General features: G+C 42.8%; 1 protein-coding gene across 1 annotated transcript in view; it reads left to right on the top strand.

The window, feature by feature from the left end:
• arid1b (AT-rich interactive domain 1B) overlaps positions 1-24,073 on the top strand; it is a gene marked incomplete at its 5' end in the record, with an annotated part of 232,650 nt that overhangs the window by 20,996 nt on the left and 187,581 nt on the right. Inside the window, one exon of the mRNA XM_080480543.1 lies at positions 14,512-14,715. Within this exon, the coding sequence (XP_080336669.1) occupies positions 14,512-14,715 (204 nt within the window). The remainder of the gene's footprint in view (positions 1-14,511; positions 14,716-24,073) is intronic.

A 24,073-nucleotide genomic window follows, 5' to 3' on the forward strand; every position in this document is an offset into this window, starting at 1 on the left:
TGTGTGTGTGTGTGTGTGTGTGTGTGTAAGGCCTTCGGACCGAGTCAAGGAGGCTATTTCTGGGGAAGCCTTCACAACAGGGGTGGAGGGATTGAAAGCTCACATTCATTACAGGAGGAAATTAAGGCCACATCTGCTGCTCCTGCCTTGACCACTAGGCAGAAACGACGGGAGGGAGCGTGTGTGTGTGAGAGTACGCATGCGGAAGGTGAGGAGGTTAACAGATATTGGTGTGCAAGAAAGGGTTGAGGGGGGCGGCTGTTGAACACTAACTTAACATGCTATTACACAATCTGTCATACACACATGCACACAGCTCTATTAACCCTGAAAGCAGGAATAAATTCCCCGGCCCCACTTGCAGTGTTCAAGCCTGTAACCCACCAAGTTCTCCAGCATCACTGCCGCCGTTCATCAGCAGGCCTCGCTCCGTGTCACTTTACAGCGGCAGAGCTGAGGGAGGAAGAAGAGGGGAGGGAGAAAATGATAAAAAAAAATATATGAAAATCAATTTTTTTCTAATTAACTTTGTAAATTTCCAGCTGAGCTGCGAGACGTGGGGGCCGCGCGTGTCGTGCCGAGTCCGATAATGAAATCAATTAGGTTCAAATTGTTTCAGGTGACTTTTAATGAGTATCTAATATCTGCCTGAGGAAGGAAGGTCAGGATATCTGTTTGTTATTTGTGTTTTTTGTTTTTTAAGTGATGGATCACCTGCAGGAGAGATATGGATGGTTCCACCCTGGGGGACTGGGCAGTGCTCCAAAACAAACAGCCGGGATGTAAATCCTTGTTGTTGTTTTGTAGTGGGGGAACCTCTTTAACAGCACCACAGGGGTGACCCAGTTTGACGACTCTCTTCTTCTTTTTTTTTTTTTTTTTTGGATACAGTAGAATTGCTGTTTATTAATTCCTCCATGAAAGGCTTGTTTTTATTAGAGCGGTACACCTGCGTTTCACACTCAAGCAGGAAGGATGCTTAATAACAGTGAGGTGGGACTTATTGTGGTCTTTCTTTCCATGCTCTCATATTCATAATTTACACCGCTCCCTCTCCTTCAATGGCCAGACTCCCAGCCTGAGGAGCTCGTTAAGCTTTGCCTTACAGGGAAGACTAATGGATGGCAGAGAAAGCCCCCTCAGGACCCTTTAGCATCGTTTCTGTTGGTCTGCTCGCTTAGTATTCACTTATGTATTTTCACCCTACTCTGAGCACAATATCATGAATAACCATTGCTAATTCATAAACACACTTGGCGATACGGGACCTCGTTCATAATTATCCGAGCTGTAGAAAAGCAGTTCCTCTCCAATACCATTCCATTAGCAAAGGTAGTGATTTCCTCCAATGGGAGGGGGGATCCAGCCTGCATATTTAATACCAGTATTTCCACTCGGCACCAGGAGACGTGGGAAGCAAAAGGGCAACACATTTACTCTAATAGCCTGGTCTCTCTCTTTGGGGCAGATAGAGTTATTGTTACTTTGCTCCCTCCTGCCCCCTTTTTTCCTCTCTTTCATTGGCTTGTGTAACAGCATCTCTCCGTGGGGTTCTGCGGGCTGGGGAAGTCAGAGAGGAGCACATTCCTCTCCATCCTCCATGGCCTGTTAGACGAAATGGCTTTTTTTTTTTCAGCCGTCTCGTGGTCATGCCAGGCAGGACTGAGCGACAAGAAAAGTCCGAGAATGTAGCGAGGCTCTCAGTTCTCCACATCAGTAACCGATTCCATGAAAATAGGCGAGCAGCCCCGCCAGAGGTGCCTCTACTCTTCCCTGGAAGCGTTTGATTTGCATTGGTTTCAAAGCAGTACTTGTACCACTCCACGGTCTTGCTTAAAGGCTTTTCAACAGATTCTTCTCCCAACGAGAAACTTCTTTTTTTTTGATTCAGAACAACACTGATTTCTACCAAAGTTTGTCAGATGACTAAAAACAAAACACCTGCTTCGCAGTTTAACAGTAAAGAGAAGAGAAAGCTGTGTGGCCCTTTAATATTATGCTAAACTTGAAATATACAGAATAAGGTAAGAAACACCATCTTTGCTATCAATGCAATTCAAGGCAAGCGTTTCAAACATATGGACCCAAAACCAGAAGTGGGCTCAATTTAGTCTGAACGACATTAAAACAAGAAACAAAATTCAATTTTTCGATAGGTAAGTAACTGCAGTTCCGCATGTGTCCACTGGGGGCCGTACTGTTTTATTTCCAAGATGACACAATGCAACCCCGATGGCTGGCAGGATGACTCCAGATCAGTGACGCAGCAGCAACAGCTTGCTACTTCATAGATAACCAAAAAGCATTAGCATCAAAGCCATCGTGGGAGTTTTTGAAATCATGCTAAAGATTGTAAAACTCCTTCGTTCCCGAGAAGCCGCAGCCCTTTTCCCATTCTATTCGGAAGAGAAACGTTGTAGCATGTTGAATTACAGATTAACTTACATTTTATGGCACGAAACCAAAAAGAAAACAGCTGATATGTATGAGTTGGCATGCTATCCAGTAAGGATGCAATCGACGTGAGTTTCAATCCCCGGTTGTGTACAGAGCAGCCAGCCTTCGCTTTCAAAGAGCTCAGCCGGGTGGACTATTCGTAAGCTATCATTTTGATGGTCTAGCCCACCTGAGATGGAGCCGGCCTGCATGTGAGGTCCTGAACTAAAATGAGTTTGACACCTCGTATCTGGGGCCTGTGCATGTTTATGGTTTTTCATCCACGGAGCCCTTCCTCTTGTTACGCAGTGTAAATCTGACTGAAATCAGTCTGGGAGAACTGCATCCTGGCAGGAGATTTGACTGGCAAATTTGCAGTGCGTGTTCTTTCACACATGCTTCCTCGACTGTTTGCAGACGATCGCATTTTATTTGTTTTCATTCTCTAATGTTGTGTCGCAGGCATGTCAGCCACATCTCATTTTGTCATTGAGGGTCTTCTCTATTTTTTTATTTTTTTTCCTCGCGGCTGCGTCTTCGTCAGCTGCCAGTCTCGGTGGAGGAAAAGGGCTCCGGTGACCCCGACGACCCCAATCTCACTTGAGACAGATGAAGCCGCCTCTCGCCTTCTCCTCCCTCCCTTTTCCTCTCCTCCGTTCGCCTCCTCTCTTTCTCCTAATGACGTCTTTGTGCCGGCCGTGACGAACCAAACACTCGGCAACTTTTCCGGGGGTGGAAGGATAGCCGGTGGGGGGGGGGGGTGTTTCTGAGCACCCTGGTGCATGTGTGCGAGCACGTGTTTGTGTGTGGTGTAAATATTGGTGTCAAACGTGGAGGGCACGCCGATCAGCCACCGAGAGGACGACACAGGAGAGAGAGAGGGAGAGCAATTATGTGCACTGCGCCAAACACAAAAGCTCGTCGGTCGGCCGCATAACAACAGCCTCTTATCTGGTTTCCCTTTGTCTGCCTTTCTTTCTTAACTCACAGCATCATTGAGAAACATACACTGCGTATGTATACCCCCCCCCCACCGCCCACCCCCCACTCCACTCCGCCTCTTCTCTGACTGTCACTCCATGCACCTCTCTCTCTCTCTCTCTCTCTCTCTCTCTCTCTCTCTCTCTCTCTCTCTCTCTCTCTCTCTCTCTCTCTCTCTCTCTCTCTCTCTCTCTTCTCAGATAATTTCATGCGTCTCGTTGCTCGCCAGCCTTCACGACGTGCTGAATGTGCCAACCAGGCACGCTGGGCTGAGGAAACGCAATTTGGCTCTGCCCAGCTCCCTGCGGACCAGTACTACTCTTCACACTGTCACTCGTTATGAGACTTTTTTTACTAACAAGGCATGCGTGCTGAGATGCAGGATGAGATTGTGTTTCAAGACAATAATTCGCTGAATTCGGTCCTCACAGCGACGCAGAAGACACTTGGGATTGGCACTGCTTCGCTCGGCACAACACACAATAACTTCTGTTATTTGTCGTTGTTGTTTTTAGGGGTGGAAGAGGTAAATGAATGGGAAAGATCTGTCAAGGTTAAGTGTTGTGTTTTGGAAATGTGGCAGAGAACTGAAGTAATGAAGCGATGCTAAGGAGTGATCTGTTCCTGGCGGAGGCCGGGCAGGGAGGAGTTAACGTCATGCTGCTCCTCTCCTCTCCTCTCCTCTTTTCTCCTCTCCTCTACGCTTGATGACATCAGTATTGTCTCTGCATCCATGAAATTAATTTTTCTAATCTTAGTCAGCAGGAGCGGGGGAATTTGCACACATTAATATGGAACTCGATCTGTACTCGCCCACTGCTGCAGTCTCTCTTCTCCTCTTCCTCCCTCCCTCCCTTCCTCTCATCCTCCTCTTTCCATCCATTTCTTTGTGTTTTTACGAGTGAAACAGAAGGCCCAACATGCGCAAGGTTTTAAGCCTGAATTGTGGATGTGTTTTTTGTCGAGGAGGCCGAGGCATCCACCGGGGCCCCCGCAGTGCTATAGGAGCTGCAGAGTCGCTCTGCCGCTCGGTGCAAATAAATAACGTAGACGAGGAGGCTCATTGTCCCAGCAGACCAGCCGGCTCTGGCTGCAGCGTGTTGATTCTCCAGAGGCAGACGCTGCACCGAGGATAAAGAGGATCCAGTGACAATAATTATCCTTATTTGTTTCTCCTCACAAACACACACAGGCTAAAATGGTTTCATTACACAGGAATTAAAGCTGCCATTCTGCACAAGTCCTTTCAGGAGAAAAGAGAGGATAATCAATACCAGAACGGCATCTTGGGGCTAATTTTCATACACAATCGGGTTTGATGTGGCCTCTTAAGGTGATATTTTCACACTACACTAATTTGGACCTCGAAAGTGCCAATTAGGTCTTTACACGTAATGGTTGAAAATATGAATCGTGTTTTATTTGTACACATGTGCGAGCTTCCAAGTACACAATGCTTCAGTGCACCGGCACTCAAGGCAGCTGCGTCTTCACTGGAGGGTTTTTAGGACCACCACAGCGTCTCTTCCTTCTCCAACAGTAGATTTAAACAAGAGAAAATGGATAGAATTGGTTATATCAAGACCACCCAGCTGACCAGGCTGCCTTCTAATCTGATGCACGATGTGTTTTCGCATATAAAACTGGACCTTTTGGGTCAAACAGAAGCAGTTGCACTGTTGTTGTTACTTTGCTTGGCATAAACCTTTGATTCATTAAAAAGAAAAAACAAGAGCATATTGTAATACAGTGTAATACAGGTTGAACCCCTATATCACAGCTTCTTTGAGGCTTTAAAAAAATCCTTAAAATGAATGAAATGGATGAAAATAGTAAATGTAAAACATTTGCTATGCGACTAACACTAAACACTACATGGATTGCCTTAATTGTGGTACCCGTATATACAACAGATTTTTTAAATCAAATGCTGTAGTGTAATACAGGCTTTCCTAGCTATAAAAACAAGATGCCATCACAGCTTTGAAGTAGAGGATGAAAGTGGTTTGCAGGAGTAAATAAAACAAATTAAAAGGTAAGAAATGGATATAATTGGTTGTAACAAGGCCACCTGTATGACCCGGCTGGTTTCTAATCTGATACTCGATGAAGACATTTGATAGCTGTTGGATGGATTAAATGTATTATATAAGGCAGATTTCAGGTTAAACAGCACCAATTGCATCATTACCTCCTCATTTATTTACATTGCTTTGATTCATTTAAACAAAACAAACACATGCAGTGAAATACAGGTTGCAGCCTCTATTTCCTAGCTTCTTTAATGTGACACAGCATTCTTTTTAAGCAAAAATGGAAAACTTCTGTTGCATCTTGGTGTTTGGAGACACTAAAAATGCAATGTTTGGAAAACGCTCCGAATCTGTCTCCATGTAAACGGAGGAAAACGCAACTTTTCTGAAACAGGGCTACTGCGCATGCGGAACCCCGGCTGTACTGAATAGTTCTTCTGCACAAGGTTGATGGACAATAACAACATTTACCTCCAGGGTGTCATGACCCCTAGTCCATAGTCTCCTGGGACTTGGTAGTTTTAGAGTTGATAGTCAATAATTACAATCTAATTTCTTCCATTCCCATGTAAACGCAGGACTTTTTTGAAACAAAATCGGTGTGTTTTCACTTCAAACCTTGTTGTGTAAATAAAGCCAGAGATAATGAAAGTAAAATAAAATGAAAGAAATGTACAGAAATAGTTGCACCAAGGACACCTACATGAGACGGCTGCTTTTTAATGCGATGCATGAAGTTTTTTGTGTTGTAAAAATTGACATTTGCTTCGAGACTGAAGACAAACAAATTCAATTAGCATATAGACCAGATTTCAAAAAAAGAGTGCAGTGTAATCCAGGAAAGGGCTCTATACAAACAATAGCTTCTTAACTTCTTTGAGACTCGCATATAGAGAGCAAAATTGTTTTACTGTCGTGGAATGAAACAAAATAAAATCAAGTAGTGCAGAGAAATCGCTTTAAGAAGATCAGCCACATCAGCGCCTGCTTTTACATGTGATACATCGTATTTTTGAAAGGGAAAGAATTGACATTTACTTAGAAATGAAAGATAAACATATTTGATAAATGTTGAATGGATTGACTTTATAATAACATATGCAGAAGATTTCAAAGTAATGAAAAAGCTCCTTTTTTTTTTAAGGCTTCCATGTAGATAAACATTTTCAGTAGTAAAATAAAAAGAAATAAATTGAGCCGGTTGGGTTATGTCGAGACAACTCAAGTTAGCAGGCAGTTTAAAAAAAAAAAAAGTGAAACATTATATTCTTGTAATGGAAAAATGTAACATATTTGATAAATGTCGGGTGGGGTTTCTTTATTACTGCCTGTAAAGTAGATTTGTGGTTAAACTGCAGTAGTTCTGTTGTAACCTCCTGTTTTCTGAGCTGCACACAAACCCCTTGTGAGCAGTGAACTACAGGTTGTACCAGTTGACCCTTCACTTGAATAAGAAAAAAGCCCTCTCGAGAAAGTGTTACCTATCCAACAGGAAGAATTTGTTGATCGAAACTGCATTAAACCAGCAGGTGATAAAAGGGACCATAATAGCCCACTGAATTGCTCTTTTGAGGTTCAGACCATTTCTGAGGTAGCTGTCGCTCAATAAAGCAGCTTGTAGCCTATAAAGAACATATGAGGGAACATCTTTAATTATGTTGTTGGTTGTATAGAGCGCGCCGTGCTGCAGGAGTTCGGGGAAAGCGTCGGGTTTTAGTGGGAAGCGGCGCTGCAGCCCTGCAGGCGAGTGTTTGTAGAATAGAAACTCTGAACTCACTGTACTGTCAGTACTCCCGCTGCGTGGGTAACCCTGCGTCCGTGGCTCCTTCCACCGTGTGACTGTAAATAACTGAAATGTAAGGCTGATGGAGACAGGTGATGATTTGGTCGTGTCGTGTGAAGGACAAGGATAGCCACAGCTGCGGACAGGGTGTGATTTGCTGGCTGGGATAAGAGGTTATACTTCCTCTTCTGGTCTATGCATCCCAACTGCTGCTGATTTATTTTTACAGCATGGGCAGAATAAAATACATCTCCTTTTTACAGCGATTAAAACAGCTAAACCAGCAAACTGGACACAAAAAGAAAAAAAGACAAATAAATGGAATTTAAAGTCTTAAGTAAAGCAGGGATACCATCTCTCAGCGAGATTAACTCTAAACTCATTCATCTACCTCAATATCAACATGAGCAATATACATGTCACCATGCAATTTGCATTCATTCTCTGCAAACTCGACATGACAACATAGAAGAAAAGTGAAATAAATTGCCAAAATCCAATGACAGCATAAATTATTTCGTATTGGCGACCACAGGGCCCGTAAATCAAGGGAAAATAACTCAAACTAACACTGGATCAATGGATCATTGGATCTGCAAACATGTGATAGGAAGAAACAGCCCAAAACAGCCCAGTCACAGCTGGTCTGAAATTGGGGCAAGAGAAAGAGCACTGTTAATTGGAAGAGTAAATCTCAAACAACAAAGACATTAACATCATCTACTTAAATCTGTTAATCCCAAATGTACCACAACGTTCGCAGATTATCGCATGTTTACCTCATATCTTGCAGAAATTAAGGTGTACATAATTCACTACTATTGGAATCTCTACAGCAAGATTTCCCCACGTTGTACTTCCTGTTGACTGTCACAATAAACGATATTAGTGTTGACAGCTGTTGGGTTATATAGGCATTAACATATATCAATAATGAGATGCTTATAATTAGACCCGAATTGTAACCGTTTTTGTTTTACACTCAAGCTTATTTTACAAATCAGATCATAGTAGTTACACTTAATAAACGTTTAAACATTTTTTTTATTTCATTAAGTATTTAAGAGTTTCTTTCTTATCATAAATAACATTTATAAACCAACTTGCATTTATAAAGACCTCTTGATCTTTCCTCCTTGAAGCTTTCTGGCGCCGCCCATTGGAGGCCTAACCCACACTTTGGGAAGCACTTCTGCTTCGAGCAATAAACAGGGAATTTTGAAGAGACAAATAAGTCTGTATATAAAGCCCTGGAACCATTGGACCTGTTACACTAATGGTTTTGAAATAGAGTGTATGTGTGGGTTCCCCAGAGTCGATAAATCTGAAGATTTTCCCCCCCAATAATTCCCCCTATTGAAAACGTAATTGTAATAATAACCATTTCCAAATATTGTTTTATGTTTGTTTGATCCCAGTGTGCGTTTCATAATCCACATACTGGAGCCTTTTGTGCGCAGCATTTTTTGTCTCTTTCTGATTAACAACTTAGCACATTAAAGCGAGAAGGAGCAAAAATCATTTTCACAACATAAAAAAAATGTTGTCGATTGAGCTCAGAAAAGCAATTTAGCAGGTTTCACCCCACAGTAATTTCACCCATGTTCTTGTTTTAATGGCTTTGTTTTGAAGAAGAAAAAAAGAAAAAAAAAATCAGGAGGGGAAAAAAAAAAAAAAGAGAAAAGCTCACGAGAGTCAGAACGCTGGAGAGGAGTTCATAAATTGAATTTTAAATTTAGCAGTTGAATTACCATTGTCTCCCATGCCTCCTCCTCCTCCTCCACCTCCTCCTCCTCCATCGAACAGCATGCCCAGATGAACAAAAGTGAAAAACACATTTGAAGAAACGAAAAAAAACAATTTCTGTGTATTCCCTCTAGTTCTTTATCTGCTGTCCCTCCCGGCACAAACACAACTCACTCCGTGTCATATTCATAATTTTTTTCCTAAGTACAGTCATTTCTCTGAGGGGAGGGGGAGAAGGAAAAAAAAATAACGTTTCAATTTGTCAAGAATTGTTGTGGTTATTTCTTCCCCCCCCCGCTTACCTGGTGGTGTGAGGGAGATGTTGGGCATATCTGGAGGAGAAAGGCTGCAGTGGGCTGAAATCTCATTTAGTGGAACTTGTCATGAGAGCAGATTTGAGGCTCTGTTTGGGGAGGCGGAGAGCACTCATTTTTTAAATTTTTTTATTCCCCCCTCTTCCATGGACAGGTGTGGATGCCTGCATGCGCAGACGTATCACATGTAATTCGATTGTGCCAGTTTTATTTAACATTTCCCCGTACGTGTGCGGCGAGGAAGCAGGCGTGAGACGAGAGGGATGCGGCGAGAGAAGAAAAGAGCCAGCAGCAAAATCTGTGGCTAATGTGTGTGTGTGTGTGTGTGTGTGAGTGTGTGTGTGTGTGTGTGTGTGTGTGTGTGTGTGTGTGTGTGTGTGTGTGTGTGTGTGTGTGTGTGTGTGAGTGTGTGTGTGTGTGTGTGTGTGTGTGTGTGTGTGTGTGTGTGTGTGTGTGTGTGTGTGTGTGTGTGTGTGTGTGTGTGTGTGTGTGTGTGTGTGTGTGTGTGTGTGTGTGTGTGTTTAATCGAGTGTCCACCTCTCTGCCCCCAAGACTCTGAGGTTGTTTTCTGTGTTCACTACCTTTTTTCTGCAGGCACGTGTGAGTGTGTGTGTGTGTGTGGGTGTGTGTGTGTGTGTGTGTGTGTGTGTGTGTGTACTTGGCAGCCTTCTGAGGGGGATTTACTTGTGTTGGGCTCAGCGTTTTTTGGCAAACGGAGGACCTCTTGAGATGAATTGGTGAACTGGATGGAGAGTGTGTGTAATTGTGTGTGTGTGTGTGTGTGTGTGTGTGTGTGTGTGTGTGTGTGTGTGTGTGTGTGTGTCTCGCATATCACGAGTGGCACAGTGCCCTGGATTTTCAGAAACTGGAGAGCGTCACCATTTTACTGCAAATAGTGCTAAGTCGACCTATGTGTGTGTGTGTGTGTGTGTGTGTGTGTGTGTGTGTGTGTGTGTGTGTGTGTGTGCGTGTGCGAGTGAGAGCAAGTCATGTGCAGCACTCCATTAGGAACGTATGACCAGCATCAGAATGAGTGTAAACAAATCTCTCCTTTGATGCTCTCTTGCTTTAACTGGCTGTATTTCACAGTTCTCATGCACTTAAAGACTTTCTCTATTTTAGCTGCATTCCAAATGAAGTTATTAGCTTGCTGTTATCGCTGATCTGTGCTGCTCCTCTCTGCAGGGCTCAGTGAGGAAGAGCAGAAGCAGCTCTCTGTCCAAAATAGAAAAAAAACAACATGGCTTCTGGAAACATCGCTTCATTCATCAGTGTTGATAATAAAATGAACAAAAACAAAGAAATTAAATGCAGCGGTGATTTCTTTGTGAGGAGGACTATAGTGGCAAAAGTGTGTGAAAATACTTACATTTCTTTTGTAAAAAGGGAAGATTGTTTGGAAATATACAGATAAAATGATGGGAATGAAGTCAAAATGAAAAGGAAAGGTGTACGAAGTTAAGTTCAACACTTTCCAAAAGAATGTAAATAAATAAATACATAAACAGATAAATTTAGGAAAAAATTTAATTTCAAACTTAAGATAAATACATTTTAGACAAATAGAGAAAATAAAAAATAAACGATAAAATGAAAAAAATACCAACCACATATGATATAGGAAATGTAAAAAGCAATTTAAATAACATAATAAATGAAATTCACTTTTTTTTTTTGAATAATTCAGTGTATCAGGAGTAAAGTGACAAAAGTAAACTAACTAAGTGACTTTGACATAATAAAAGTTTAAATATATCAAACAGGTGTAATATATGGATATATAAAACAATAGGTAAAATAGGTAACGTTTTTAACATATTTTAATTTTAATCTCAACATTTTAACAAAGCATTGCCTTTAAATTCATTTTCCCCATATTTTTTCATATTATTGACAAACTAGATCCATTCCCAAATTTTGCCATCAGCATCTGAACAGCCCTGGCACAAAGAGCGGTCTCACACCTTTAACCATTCTGCTGCTGAACTTTGTGACAATTCACATCGTAGTAGTTTCACTCGTAAAGAAGGACGGAGTAAAGAGCACCGAGTGGCTGTAATTCAAGACCAAAGCCATTTTTTGTTCTTTCTATCTCCAACCTGTGCCAGAGCCCCCCCCTAACCCACCCCCCCCGCCCACCTCCCTTCCCGCCCTCCCTCCTCTCCATGCTGTGTAATAACTTTACACACTCAGGCGCTCTCGTCCCTCACTCCTCACTCTCTCGCGACCCAAACACTCTTTCATGCCTCTCACTCCCTTTCCTCTCTCCGCGCTCTGTGAAATAGTACAAACTACTCCTCGCGCACGCCTCAGTAGACAAAACCACTTTAAAGGCGGCGCGCCGGAGCCGTCCACACGTAACCTGCTGAATAAAGTGCTCCCATCCCCCTGACATGTCTTCTTGATATTAGCCTGGCAATATGAGGCGGCGGCAATTTCTCCTCCACACTAGACGAGGTGATATTGAGTTGGGGAGAAGGGAGGGAACTGAGGAGGAGGAGGGCAGGATGAAGGGGGTGGGGGGGGGAGGGAGTTAGCTGGAGATGAGAGAAGAGAAGTGAAAGTGTGTGCATGCGTGTGTGTGTGTGTAAGAAACAGTAGGAACAAAATGTCATAAATCACTCATGATCCTACAGAGCAGAGACGAACGGAGGGGAAGCATGAGAGTACAGAAGGAAGAGAGAAGAAGTCTGCATTATCGGCCCAGCAGACAGACAAACACGCGGCTTCGGGTGACGGATTAGCATTCGCACCGCACTAGAATTGTCCGATGGCTTACTGAGACCACGACCAGCACTGAGAATGCTTCTGAAGTCCTCACAATGGAATAAATCGCCCCACCTCCCCTTGGAGTGCGTGTGTGTGTGTTCATATCGGGAGCTAATTCCCCGAGGGGTAGCCTTTAAGAGCAGGTGCTTTGACTACTCGACTCCACCGAATTCCCCTTTTGGGACTCAATTCACAAGCTTAAAGTGCTGAGTCACAGTGGCAATGCTAAGTTAGGATACCTGCCACATGTGGAAATGCAGTTACTATTTCTAAAAGAAGAGTACTGTTTCCTATTTATAGCCTCGCGCTGTAAGCTTTCACACAACTAATGGATTAGCATTAGCATTGTCCTGGAAGTGTAGAACGGCTCACTGAGACACAGGAACGAATCCAAAAGTGGTCCTCAAGTATTTACCATCACATAGAATACCTTGAATAGAGTGTTTATTTTCTTTTGTGAATGTTCATATATGAACTTTTGAGAGCGGGTACTTTCACAGTTTTAATACCCTGACCTGCCCTTTTGGGATTTGAACGAGGAAGCATTAAATGCTAAGTCACCATGATAATGCAAAGTGAGGATACCTGCCTCATGTGGACATAGAGTAACTGGTTTTATAGAAAGAATGCCTTTCTCACTGTATCTGCTGGCGAGTGAACCCTCAGCTATGGTTGATGAAGCATTATTGAAGACATGTGCAATGTCACTAATACACCAAGTAAACCCAGAAATAATTAAAAAAATAATAAAAAATTCCATTGACATTGTCCAATGACACACTGACACCGCAAACAATCCCTAAAAGGGTTTTGAATTACTTACAATGATATGACCTTGACGACTCTTCTCTATCCCCCTTTGTGTGTGTGTGTGTGTGTGTGCGTGCGTGCGTGCGTGCGTGCGTGCGTGCGTGCGTGCGTGCGTGCGTGCGTGCGTGCGTGCGTGCGTGCGTACGTGCGTGCGTGCTTCATATACATGAAGAAAGTCCTTAATTTGAATGTCCTGAATCCTGTTTTTGGGAACTTAAAACGCAGAGTCATCATATTATTGCCACATTAAGATACCTGCTACATGTGTGCATGTAGTAGCTTCTTTTTCTATAAACAGAAAACTTTTTCAGGGTTTCTGCTAGTTTGCTGTGAGCAAAAGAAAGTTACGGGTCACAACTACGAGTGACGGACTAGCGTTAGCATTTTACAGGTAAAATTCAATCCCACTGCTGAACATCCACTGAAATGATTCTGAAATACATTGGAATAGATAAACAGTAGCACTTAATCTGTTTCCCCTCTTTAGTTAAAAAATATATATATATATTTATGCGTGTGTTCATACAAAGCTGATTCACTAAGGTGTGGCCTTTGACAGAAGGTACTTTGCTTGCTACCCTGAATTAATTTAACATGCTGAGTCGCAGTGGTAGTTCCGAGCTGGGACACCTACTGTATGTGTAAATGCAGTAATTGTCTATTTCCAAAAAAACAACTTGTATTTGCCAGTCTGCTGTAGCAACAAGACAGCTATGATAAGCATTAGCACTGGGCATGACACGTCCAGTCTCACTGAGACCTCAAACAATCCCGAAATTGTTCCTGAAATACTCACAATGGAGTGAATTTCCCCTGACACCTTGTGTTTTCTGCCCCGTGTGTGTGTGTGTGTGTGTGTGTGTGTGTGTGTGTGTGTGTGTGTGTGTGTGTGTGTGTGTGTGTGTGTGTGTGTGTGTGTGTGTGTGTGTGTGTGTGTGTGTGTTGGTTCAGAGGAAGTTAATTCCCGGAGGTGTAGCTTTTCAAGTGCAGGTACTTCGGCTGCTCGACTGCACACAGTTTCGACTGAGCGACTCAAAATTGCAAGCTTAAAATGCAGAGTCACCGTGGAAATGCACGTGTATGTGTAAATGTAGTAACCGGTCCTATAAAAAGAACACCTTTCACTTTTTCTGCCTGTTCGCTGTGAGCAAGTACACAGGAAGCGACAGGAGAGCGCCGTGCGGTGATTATTGGCACCGCCGGGCTGTGGTTGTGGGAACAAGGCCATAGGGTTTTTATTGCCATCGCTTCCCACTGCTTTAAACGGCATTTACAATGCTTTTAAAAGCCCTTTCAGACGTTAAAACAAAGATATAAGCAGGAGGTTTTAATTAAATCATTATATTTTGGCCCTCCTCCAGCTACATTTGCGGTGCAATAAACATCTTCACCGGGGTATTGCTTTGTTGCTTAGTCATGATCAGTGCACGTTAATTTAAAGCTTCCACTCCTCGTGCAATTATGAAGTAAATCAGCCCGTGGCCTGAAGTGTGTGCACTAAAGTGGACTTTGTTTGAGGGGTTTCCGAGTTGGCAGATGGTGGATGGATTCACTTATATGCCTCTCATCCAATCACAGCGCGGCATCATGAATGAATCGAAATATCAGAGATCGTTAATTGCTCTTTTTGCCTCTTCAGGTGTCCTCCATGGACTTCATGGCTATGAAGCGCTCACAGCTGTACGGCATGGCCAACAATCCCTATTCCGCCTCTCAGCAGCCCGGTGGCGGGCCGTACCCCCCTAGCCAGCCGTACACGTCGCCCCCTCCACACAGATACCCCATGAGCTTACAAGGGAGGGGCCAAATGGGCATGGGCGGGATGCAGTATCCCCAACAGCAGGTATGTCCACAAACTCAGCTTATGCCACGCACACACACACACACACACACACACACACACACACACACACACACACACACACACACACACACACACACACACACACACACACACACACACACACACACCTCTGTGGTGCCATTCCCAGGTATTGTAGCCCGTGTTATAAGCGATATTGCGGTGGGACGTTTGCCTTCATTCTCCGGCGATGTTCCCCGGAAGGCTCGGCGCGCTTGAGTCGAGAAGCAGCCTAAAATACCAGGCAGCCCATCTCACAGTCTGACATGCGGTAGTGTCACTCCTCTTCATCACTCACTGTGTGTGTGTGTGTGTGTGTGTGTGTGTGTGTGTGTGTGTGTGTGTGTGTGTGTGTGTGTGTGTGTGTGTGTGTGTGTGTGTGTGTGTGTGTGTGTGTGTGTGTGTGTGTGTGTGTGTGTAATGCTCTCTATCTAGTAAACATAGGCACAGCAGCACAGTCGGCCCACGTCACAGTCTCTCTGTGTGCTGCACAATAGGTCTGTGTTGGAGACAATAGCGCTTCTGTCTCCTTTATTGAGTCTTAAGTAAATCCCATTTGGACTTTGGTGTGTGTGTGTGTGTGCGTGTGTGTGCGTGTGTGTGTGTGTGTCTGGAAACAGCCATAGAATGAAAGTGTGCATGTATATTGGACTCAGTTTTATGGATGTGCTTGCGTGCATATACGTCCCATATTTCTACCAGATGTGTGCATGTGCGTGCGATTTTGTGCGTATATGACAGTGCAGCTCCATCAGTGTATTCTGTAGTGAGCCAGCGGTACTGAGCGGCACTGTGTGAGCGGGGGGAGAGCTCAGTGTTCCCTGCTGTCACTACCTGCTATATTTAGTCAGGCTGGTGTGTTGGTCTGGACTGAAACACCTCGCACCGGGGCGAGCGAGCTTCCACACATAACAACTCTACAAAGAGAGAGAGAGCGGAGCAGAGACACACATATGGCCTGACAGACAGTCTTGGTGTATTGTTAAATATGGTACAAATGTGCACACAGACACTTTTCACAAACATTCTTTCACAATATGTAAAATCTTTTTTTTTTTTTTCATTTAGTTATTGTTTTTTTGTTTTTGTTTTTTTTTGCACTACAGAAGTTATTCACTGTTCAAGATATTTGAATCCATGAATAAGAATTACAGACTAGAGCTGCATAATATATTGCAAATGTATCGTTATTGCCACAATATGCAATGCACATATTACATAAGGCAGACTGGACTACAGCAATGCTCCCATGCACTGTGTATTCAAGCTCTGCATGTTGACTTATTCGCCAGTCAGATGACGCAATACTGCCTCAGAGTCCCGCCCACTAGGTACATGCGAGTGTGTATAGCAGTAGTAGAAGAAACGGAGACAAACTAAAGAAATCTGGATTAAAAAGGACTCACAGCTAACACCTCATTTATTTCTCATGTCTTCACTGGGATCACATGTTATTGATTTACACGGATTAAATATTTAGAGTTTAGTCAGTATTTATTGGTTATTAAGGTATTATCTTACTAGTGCATGAAAAGCCATGTGAATCCAGTCATGTTAAAAATAAAACATATTTCCTTTTATTGCGGCAATATCGTTTCATACCCGGTGGAAACAATGCAGGAGTCAGAAGCAGAAAAGTCGAGGAGAAATTACCCCAGTTTGTACGTTTACTTGGAAACGGCGGAAACACTGAAAACGATGTAGTTAGGATGCCAGGCCATGCAAACGGATACCCAGAATGAACTGAAAGTTTTTGTGTAAATGGGGCTTAGGGTCATATTCTCAAGATTCACCAAAATATCACACATTTGTTGCTCTACAGTCGAAAACAGTCATTTTCAATAACTGGCAGAAATTATGGATACCCTCGCACATTTTTTTGACAGTTCCACAACCTTTAAACCAAGTTCAGGGAAAACTGAATAGAATTCTATTCATAAAAATGTTAAATTTAATCATACAAAAGTTGCCAACCTGAGTCTCTGTGTTATTTGCCGTCCTTCCATTTAGTGACTGGGAACATTTGAACAAATAAAGTCACACACGCTAATCTGTCAATGAAAGTAATATCTCTCTTTTGAAAAGAAACATTTGGTCGATGGAGAGCACGTTAACAAATGTGCTTACCGAGAAGTCAGTCTATAATTTAGGGGAAAGTGGAACTCAGATTGTGCCTGTGAAAACTGAAATGTCTCAGTTGTGCTGAGAGACACATTAAAAAACTACATCAGTTTCTTGTTTTTTTTAACATTGTCTTAATGTTGCCTTTGGAAGTGTTGTTGGGCGAGTATATACAAACCGTGGTCTGCAGCTTTATCTCCGTGTTTTGCTGCATTTCTAAACCTCTGACGCACTTTGATGACGCTCACAGAAGCTTCAAAATGAGCATTATTGAGCTTGATCAGGGGTTGCAGTGCAGTTTGAAGTGAGTGGGGGTGTATATGTTAAAAAACGCACCGTGCATGAAGAGCGAGGGGCGACGCATAATGACGTGCAATCAGTCTCACACACACACACACACACACACACACACACACACACACACACACACACACACACACACACACACACACACACACACACACACACACACACACACACACTCGCAAAAAAAAAAAAGGCTACATCCCCGGTGCTGTTTTGTGATGAAATCCTGGGGCGGATTGCATAGGGGGAGGCTGTGGTCGGGACAGCAATCACTGCCTATGGAATGTAATTAGTTCAAATAGAATTAGTTGCTCACTCTGGCTATAGCCATGGGAACTTCATTTTGAAAGTTTCTAATTATCTGGCTCTGGCTTTAAAAGCATCACTACCACCACATTGCCTATCTGCAGCCGGTGAAATCTAGCTCACAGTAATGAGTTTGGAGGAGGAGGTTTAATTCCGCGCTCGCAGATGAGCGTAATGAGCCTCACCTACAGAAACGCGGTCAGGGGTCTGATCGGGGAGGGCTGGGGAAGAAATAAACGCTCCAGATGTATACTGCAAAGTATACGGTGCGTCTCAAAGTCACGGTTAAATATACGTTGCTGCAGCTGCATCTGGAGGAGGAAAGAAAATCAGCCACCGCAGACTCTTTCTCCACCCAGATGTTGGAGGAAGAGTCCCAGGATGAGCTGCGAAGAAGGATCCAGGCTACAGCTGCATCAGCGAGGGGGATTGTGGGTGATGTAAGGCACACATACACACACACACAATCCCCCATGATGCATCACACTTCAGGGCTGAGACCTCAGCTTGTCACAGCCAAGCATGCTGGGATGTTGCCAGGCAACGTGACGTCAACAAAGATAAATGTGTGTACATCTATTTCTGTGATTTCCTGGAGACGCTGTGGATATATGTAATCGTATGCGCGTGTGTGCGTGCCTGCGTGTGTTCCTGTTTTAACAAAGAAACAAAAGGTCTTGTTTGTTTTTTAATATTAAGCTTAAATCCTTTTATAATTGTGCCTCACTTGCTTATATGTGAAGACCTCAGTAACACAGATTACATCTGTTTCCTCCACCGGAGCTATTGGATGTGTGTCTCCTTCCACTGCGTTGGAATGATTTTCATTGGACTTTATAATTGACACACATTGGATGACTACAATTGCTTTACATATTATATTACCAAACCACCCTATTAGAGATATTTTATTAGCATATGTTGATATTTAGTGGGATCGTGTGCGACTAAATGGTTAAATCACCAGGAATAGTGTTTTATCCATGCAGCAATCCACCGATAGCCACTTGGCGAGGTTTAATATCTTATCTCTGTTCGAAACAACAAACTAACACAGCTCATCACAATGACAGATCTGCTTCCACTTAACTTAGTTGAAGGTTTAAACGCTACCGGAAGTTAATTTGATGAGGATGAGAACACACAATGCTAATATCGAGCGTACCGCACAGTGCAAAGAGCTTTGTACTTCAGCAGCATTTGAAATATGATATAGCTGTTGAATATTGTGATTAAAGGCTTCTGAGGCTTTTTTATATGTGCAATATATTTAAGGGACGCTGTTCAATACACTTAATCAGAAAGCGTAATCAGGTTTTCTTAGTATTTTCTTCTTTTTTTTTAGACTAGTTGATTGATCGTACTTTAATTCTTCTTTAGTCAACAGAGAAATTAGTCATGGATGCTTCAAATCGCCAGAGCATTTTTTTTTTTGCTCAGTTTTAGAAATTCCCAGCTCATCTCCGTCCCTATTAAAATGAAAGTTACTCACTTCGGATCTCTGAGGCCTCTAGTGTTCATATTCCCAGTTAAACACCTTATATACAGTTGCTATAGCTCACTTTCTTATACCACTTTGCAACATATCTGTCTAATGAACTCATAAAAATCACTCAAAGCATATTAGAATTTCAAAATTCTTCATCATAACTGACATGAACTCAGTAATAGTGCTCTGATTCCTATAGACAACAATGTGTTTGGAATATCCAGACTAACATAAACAAAGTTTTTGTTGTAGATTAGAACAAATGTTCAAAACTGAATGATTAATAAAGTAAAAAAAAAAATAAAATAAAACCTCTGCTCACAGGTATCATATGAAAAACTCATTTTTAGGCAATTTTTGGCTGATAGCGATAATGTGTCGATAGCAGAATTCAGACTAAAATGATCAATTACTGTATTTAAAATACAAATATCTACATCTGATCAGTTGCAGAACTGACAAATATTTAAAATTCAATTGGACGAAAAGAGATTGTTTTTTTTCTTTCCTTTGCATCCTACATCAAATATAATATAATTCAGCATTTATCTAAAAATGACTACATGAGTGGCTTTGAAAAGCCCTGCTCGAACCACGTAGGTGGAAAAAAAAGAATCTGGAGCAGTAGAGGTGAAAAGCTGAGAGCACATTCAAAGACATTGAGTTTCAACTCCTGCAAACACCTCGAGTGAACTATTATCTTGATGTGGCCTCTCACAGTGGAAAGGTTATTGGTGCAGGTGTGAATGAACTCGCCGTGTGTGGATTCATTGTGCCTGTGGGACTTTGTTTACCTGTTCAGGCCCTGGAGCTTAATATCAGTAGTGGCGATCTCATGTGTCTTCTACACATGCGTGCACTGTGTGTCGATGTAATTCACACACACACACACACACACACACACACACACACACACACACACACACACACACACACACACACATACACTGACTCATTCTTAACACTGCATTTCACTACCAATTAAGTGCTGCAGTCTTGATATCCTTTCCCTAATCCAGCCAGAGGAGGGGAGCTCAGACGCCAATCTCACTGTCGATGTCTCGGTGAGGAAGGAGGAGGAATTAAAAAAAAAAAAAGAAACGGCCTCTCCTACCCAACCAGCCTCCAGCAAATAAGCCTAGAAGTAGCATTAGATGGAGTTAACGTCATGCTGCGTCTGTATGCATGTTTGTGAGAGACAGTTTGAGTGTGTCAGAGAGGGTGTGAGACGAGACTGTGTGTGAAGAGTGATGGGAGCCAGAACAAATATATCAGCGAAAAGAGAGAAGAGGGAAAAAAAAAGGAGAGGAAGAGGAGGAAGTAGAAGAAGGAGGCGGGTGTCTTGGGGATGACAGGCCACACGAGGAAAGCGTCTGTTTGGGAAGTGGAATGAAGTTGAAGCCGGGAAAAAAAAAAAGAATGAAAGAAAGAAAAAACAGTGCCGCCAATTCTGAGCGTAATTTCCTGTGATGTCAAAGTTGGCAGATGGAGAGGAAAAGGAATTTGAAGGAAACATTAGTGTTTGATGTGAAAAGAGGGGAGGGGTGATGGAGTGGGAGAAAGAGCAGGAGGAAAAACAGATATCCTGGGAAATGAGAGAGAGAGAAAGAAGGAAGGAGTGTGGAAGAGAGCGGGGGTGATTGTGTCAACGAGTCAGGCAGAAACCATTACCCGTGTTTGGCTGTTTGTTCCTCACACTCTGAGCCATCTTAATCGAAGCAAAGCATTTAAAGTCAAGTGGAAATGTGGCTGACCCTCCACCTGTTCGGTGCAAACAAACCACAAAGCTCCCATTCGTTCTTCATAGCTTTTACCCCCCCAAAAAAAAAACCCCAAACAAACAAACCAAGAAATATTACTTTTTGGGCGTCATCTTTATTCAGTAATCATCAGGGGGAAGAAACTGAGCAATGGTGCATCTGTGTTCTCTTAAAAGCTTGTCTGTGTTCCTTTTCAGCTGGACAGCAGCTGTGTACATTCCTCCTCAATAAGGAACAGTCAAATATGCCTCTTGTCTGTTTTCAGTCATTCCTTGAAGTGCATCAGCACATCTTTTTACAGGGATTGCTTTTTTTCTGCAGCAGCAAAACGAAACCGACAGAAACTTATAAAGTGATAGCTAATAATATTATCCTTTCATGTCGACAGATGTGTTGATCAGTTCTTAGCTTAAAGCCCAGTTTTAAAGGGAAAATCCACGGTTTTCGTTTCAGATCATTTTCGCCTTTACGCAACGTTTTGAAAACGATATCCTCTTAGATGGAAATGGCAGAAACACTGAAGGCAGTGTAGTTCGCATGCCAGGCAGCGAGTTGGCTCCGTTGGATGTTAGTGTATTGAAACCACACACACGCAGAGAACAATACGCAATTAAGAGTAATAATGCAGAGTACACATACATTCGTATGGACAAGTTGGATTGTTATTACAGGTGACTCTACCAAGTTCCACGAGGATATAGACTGGGAGTCATGCCACTCTGGAGGCCGCCATTATTGTTACTGCCGATTTGCTACACATGTGCAGCAGCAAAGTTTTTGCTTAGTTCAGTTCTTAAAATGTGCATGATCATAAATGACAGAGTTCTCCTCCATAGTCCCCTCGTTATAATATACAGAAAATATGAATCTGGGAAAAGGCAGCACCCTGACCCCAACAGTAGTAATTCTGGAGCTCTCTGGTGAAAACTACTGGCCTATTTTATTTTCCAAGATATAACAGCAGATGAGGACATATGTTGTTTCGTATAACATAGTTAGTTGTATGTCTGCATAGCCCAGCTACATGAACTCACCATGAAGCGTTATTTAATCTAAATAGCCCATAACAGTGATTAAATAGATTTTATTGATCCCCTTTCCATGTCTTGTAACCTACTCCCAACTTTTTCCCTGAGGATGATTCCTGTGGTGCAGCAGGAACAGCTCAGATGTAAGTATTAGACACATGACGGCTGAACTCCGTGCGGCAGCTTCCCCATCAAGGTCCCAGCATCACAAGCGCTCACTTACTGTCACACTGAAACGGCTCTCTGCAACAGTTGAATAGAAGAGAGCAAACATTAGTGCCATTTATATTTCTCGCTTACTTCCAACTATGACAAGCCAAACACAGATAATACTGTAAGTGATCCATTAGTGCCGGGGGTGATGATTTTTATTATCGGCTAATGCGCTCACAGCTACGCTGCCCTCTGTTGTTATATTTTGGATTGCAGGCATGTTGAAATGAGCAAATAACCAGAGAATCTGGAGAAGTTGCCGGGTCCTGCTGGGACACTTAATTAGCCCTTTATTAGAAGCCGAAAGGTCAGTCAGTTTAACCTATAAACACACACTTTCAGCTCGAGCATCAGTCAGCAGGTAAATATTCAGGATTTTCTCCACAGGTGCCTCATTAGAGTCATTGAGATGTAGGCCAATATCAACTAACGGCATAACTAATTGTTGTTTGGTGAGAGGCTTCTATTTAGCCGGCACCTTGTCTCTTGTTAACTCACTAATCTTCCGATTCTTCCCTCAGAAGAACTGAAAAGATAGAGAAAGAGAGGAGAGGGATTGATGGAATCTTGACAAAGAGTACCGGGATAATTCACCCTCAACCCATTTCATGACTTTGACTCGATCGTCTATGAATGCTTTAGCTAGTTTATTATTCAGGAGGGTTTCATGTAAGTCTCTAGGGCTGCGCAGTATCAAGTAAACATGCAGTTTACAGCAATGTTGCAATTATGATGTGATTCGCGATAAATACAAACACTTATGTAGATGATGTTCTTTTCTTTGTGCCTTGAGGTTTGTTCTTCAAAATAACATTGTGCATTAAATAAATGTACTCCGATTATTAACACTTTTCTTTTATATTTCAAATTGTCTTTTTGAATTTTGAATACATGGAAACATACATTGCTAATTGGAAGTCCAGCGTTCCACTAAATACTACTGGATGTATCTATCGATGTATGTGTTGCGTACACCTGCGGATCATCCATGAGGCTGATGGCGTGAGTGACTTCACAGTGATTATATAAAATGATAACACTCATCCATTATTAAGGTGTCACTCACTTAATTACTGGTAGCATGCTGTTTCAGGCTAAATTATGCTAATGCTACCTGATTGAGATAAACAACTTCAGTGTGGGGATGCTGCAGTTGCAAGGTTAGACCTGTCAGTCACCGGTACCCTGCAAAATGTTTCCTGGCGGTGCTCTGCAGTGATTGGCCGACGGGGAAAAGAGGGCGGGTACTAAGCACACTGGCTCTAAAATGATGGCCTTGGTTTTTTTATTGGGTTTTTTTGGAAGCAGAATTTAACTTCCCAGACATAAAACTCTAAGGTATACTGTACAAAGATACTTTTTTGTATCCATGTTGTCATTTTACCACAATCTTAACAGGTCTTGTTCAGGCGGTTCTCTTCTTTTTACTTAATTCTGAACACGTTAAAGGTGAAACCACGCTGTAATTCAGTGGTTTCTTTCTCCAGCTACACCTTTTAGTAAACACTGATTTAAATGAGCTTTTGCACATTTTCCCAAATGAGAAACTAACAAAAGGCTGACAAATCGAATTTTGTGGATTTGGCTTACATTAGCAGAAAGTACTAATCTGAAGTTTCCATTAAAACAAAAAGCTTTAAAAAAATTCTTGTCTGTCCAAACATCACCTTGTGGGCTATCGACTTTAAGGAGTGAGATGGGTAATTTACAGCATCGATTGAGCCCGGGCAGGGGGGTTCCTCACCAACGGGGAGAGTGAGGGCCACTTGGAAGCACTTAGGGGCCCCGGGTGCCGGGGTTGTCTCTGGGGTTAATGCAGCCGGCGCTGCTGGCTCTGACGGATGGCTGGGAAGCCCCAATAAATCAGCCCCTTTGCCAGGAAAGATGGAGGGAGAGGAGGGGCGGGGGGAGTACAAAGGGGACCACTCCAGCCTCATCACACCCCTCCCTACTCAAAAAGGCTCTCGAAACATCGCAGGCGAGCCCAAGTACACATTTCTGATTCACACTGCACACACTTTCTTGTTCCTCCTCCACAGCTCGAGATCTGCACTCAGTGCCCACCCATGGGGACCCCGGGCGTTTTCACCTCCCTGCTAAAGAGGACATTAGGAGAG

This window comes from Lipophrys pholis (genome assembly GCF_963383615.2).
Source record: "Lipophrys pholis genome assembly, chromosome: 14".
NCBI classification, from domain to species: domain Eukaryota; kingdom Metazoa; phylum Chordata; class Actinopteri; order Blenniiformes; family Blenniidae; genus Lipophrys; species Lipophrys pholis.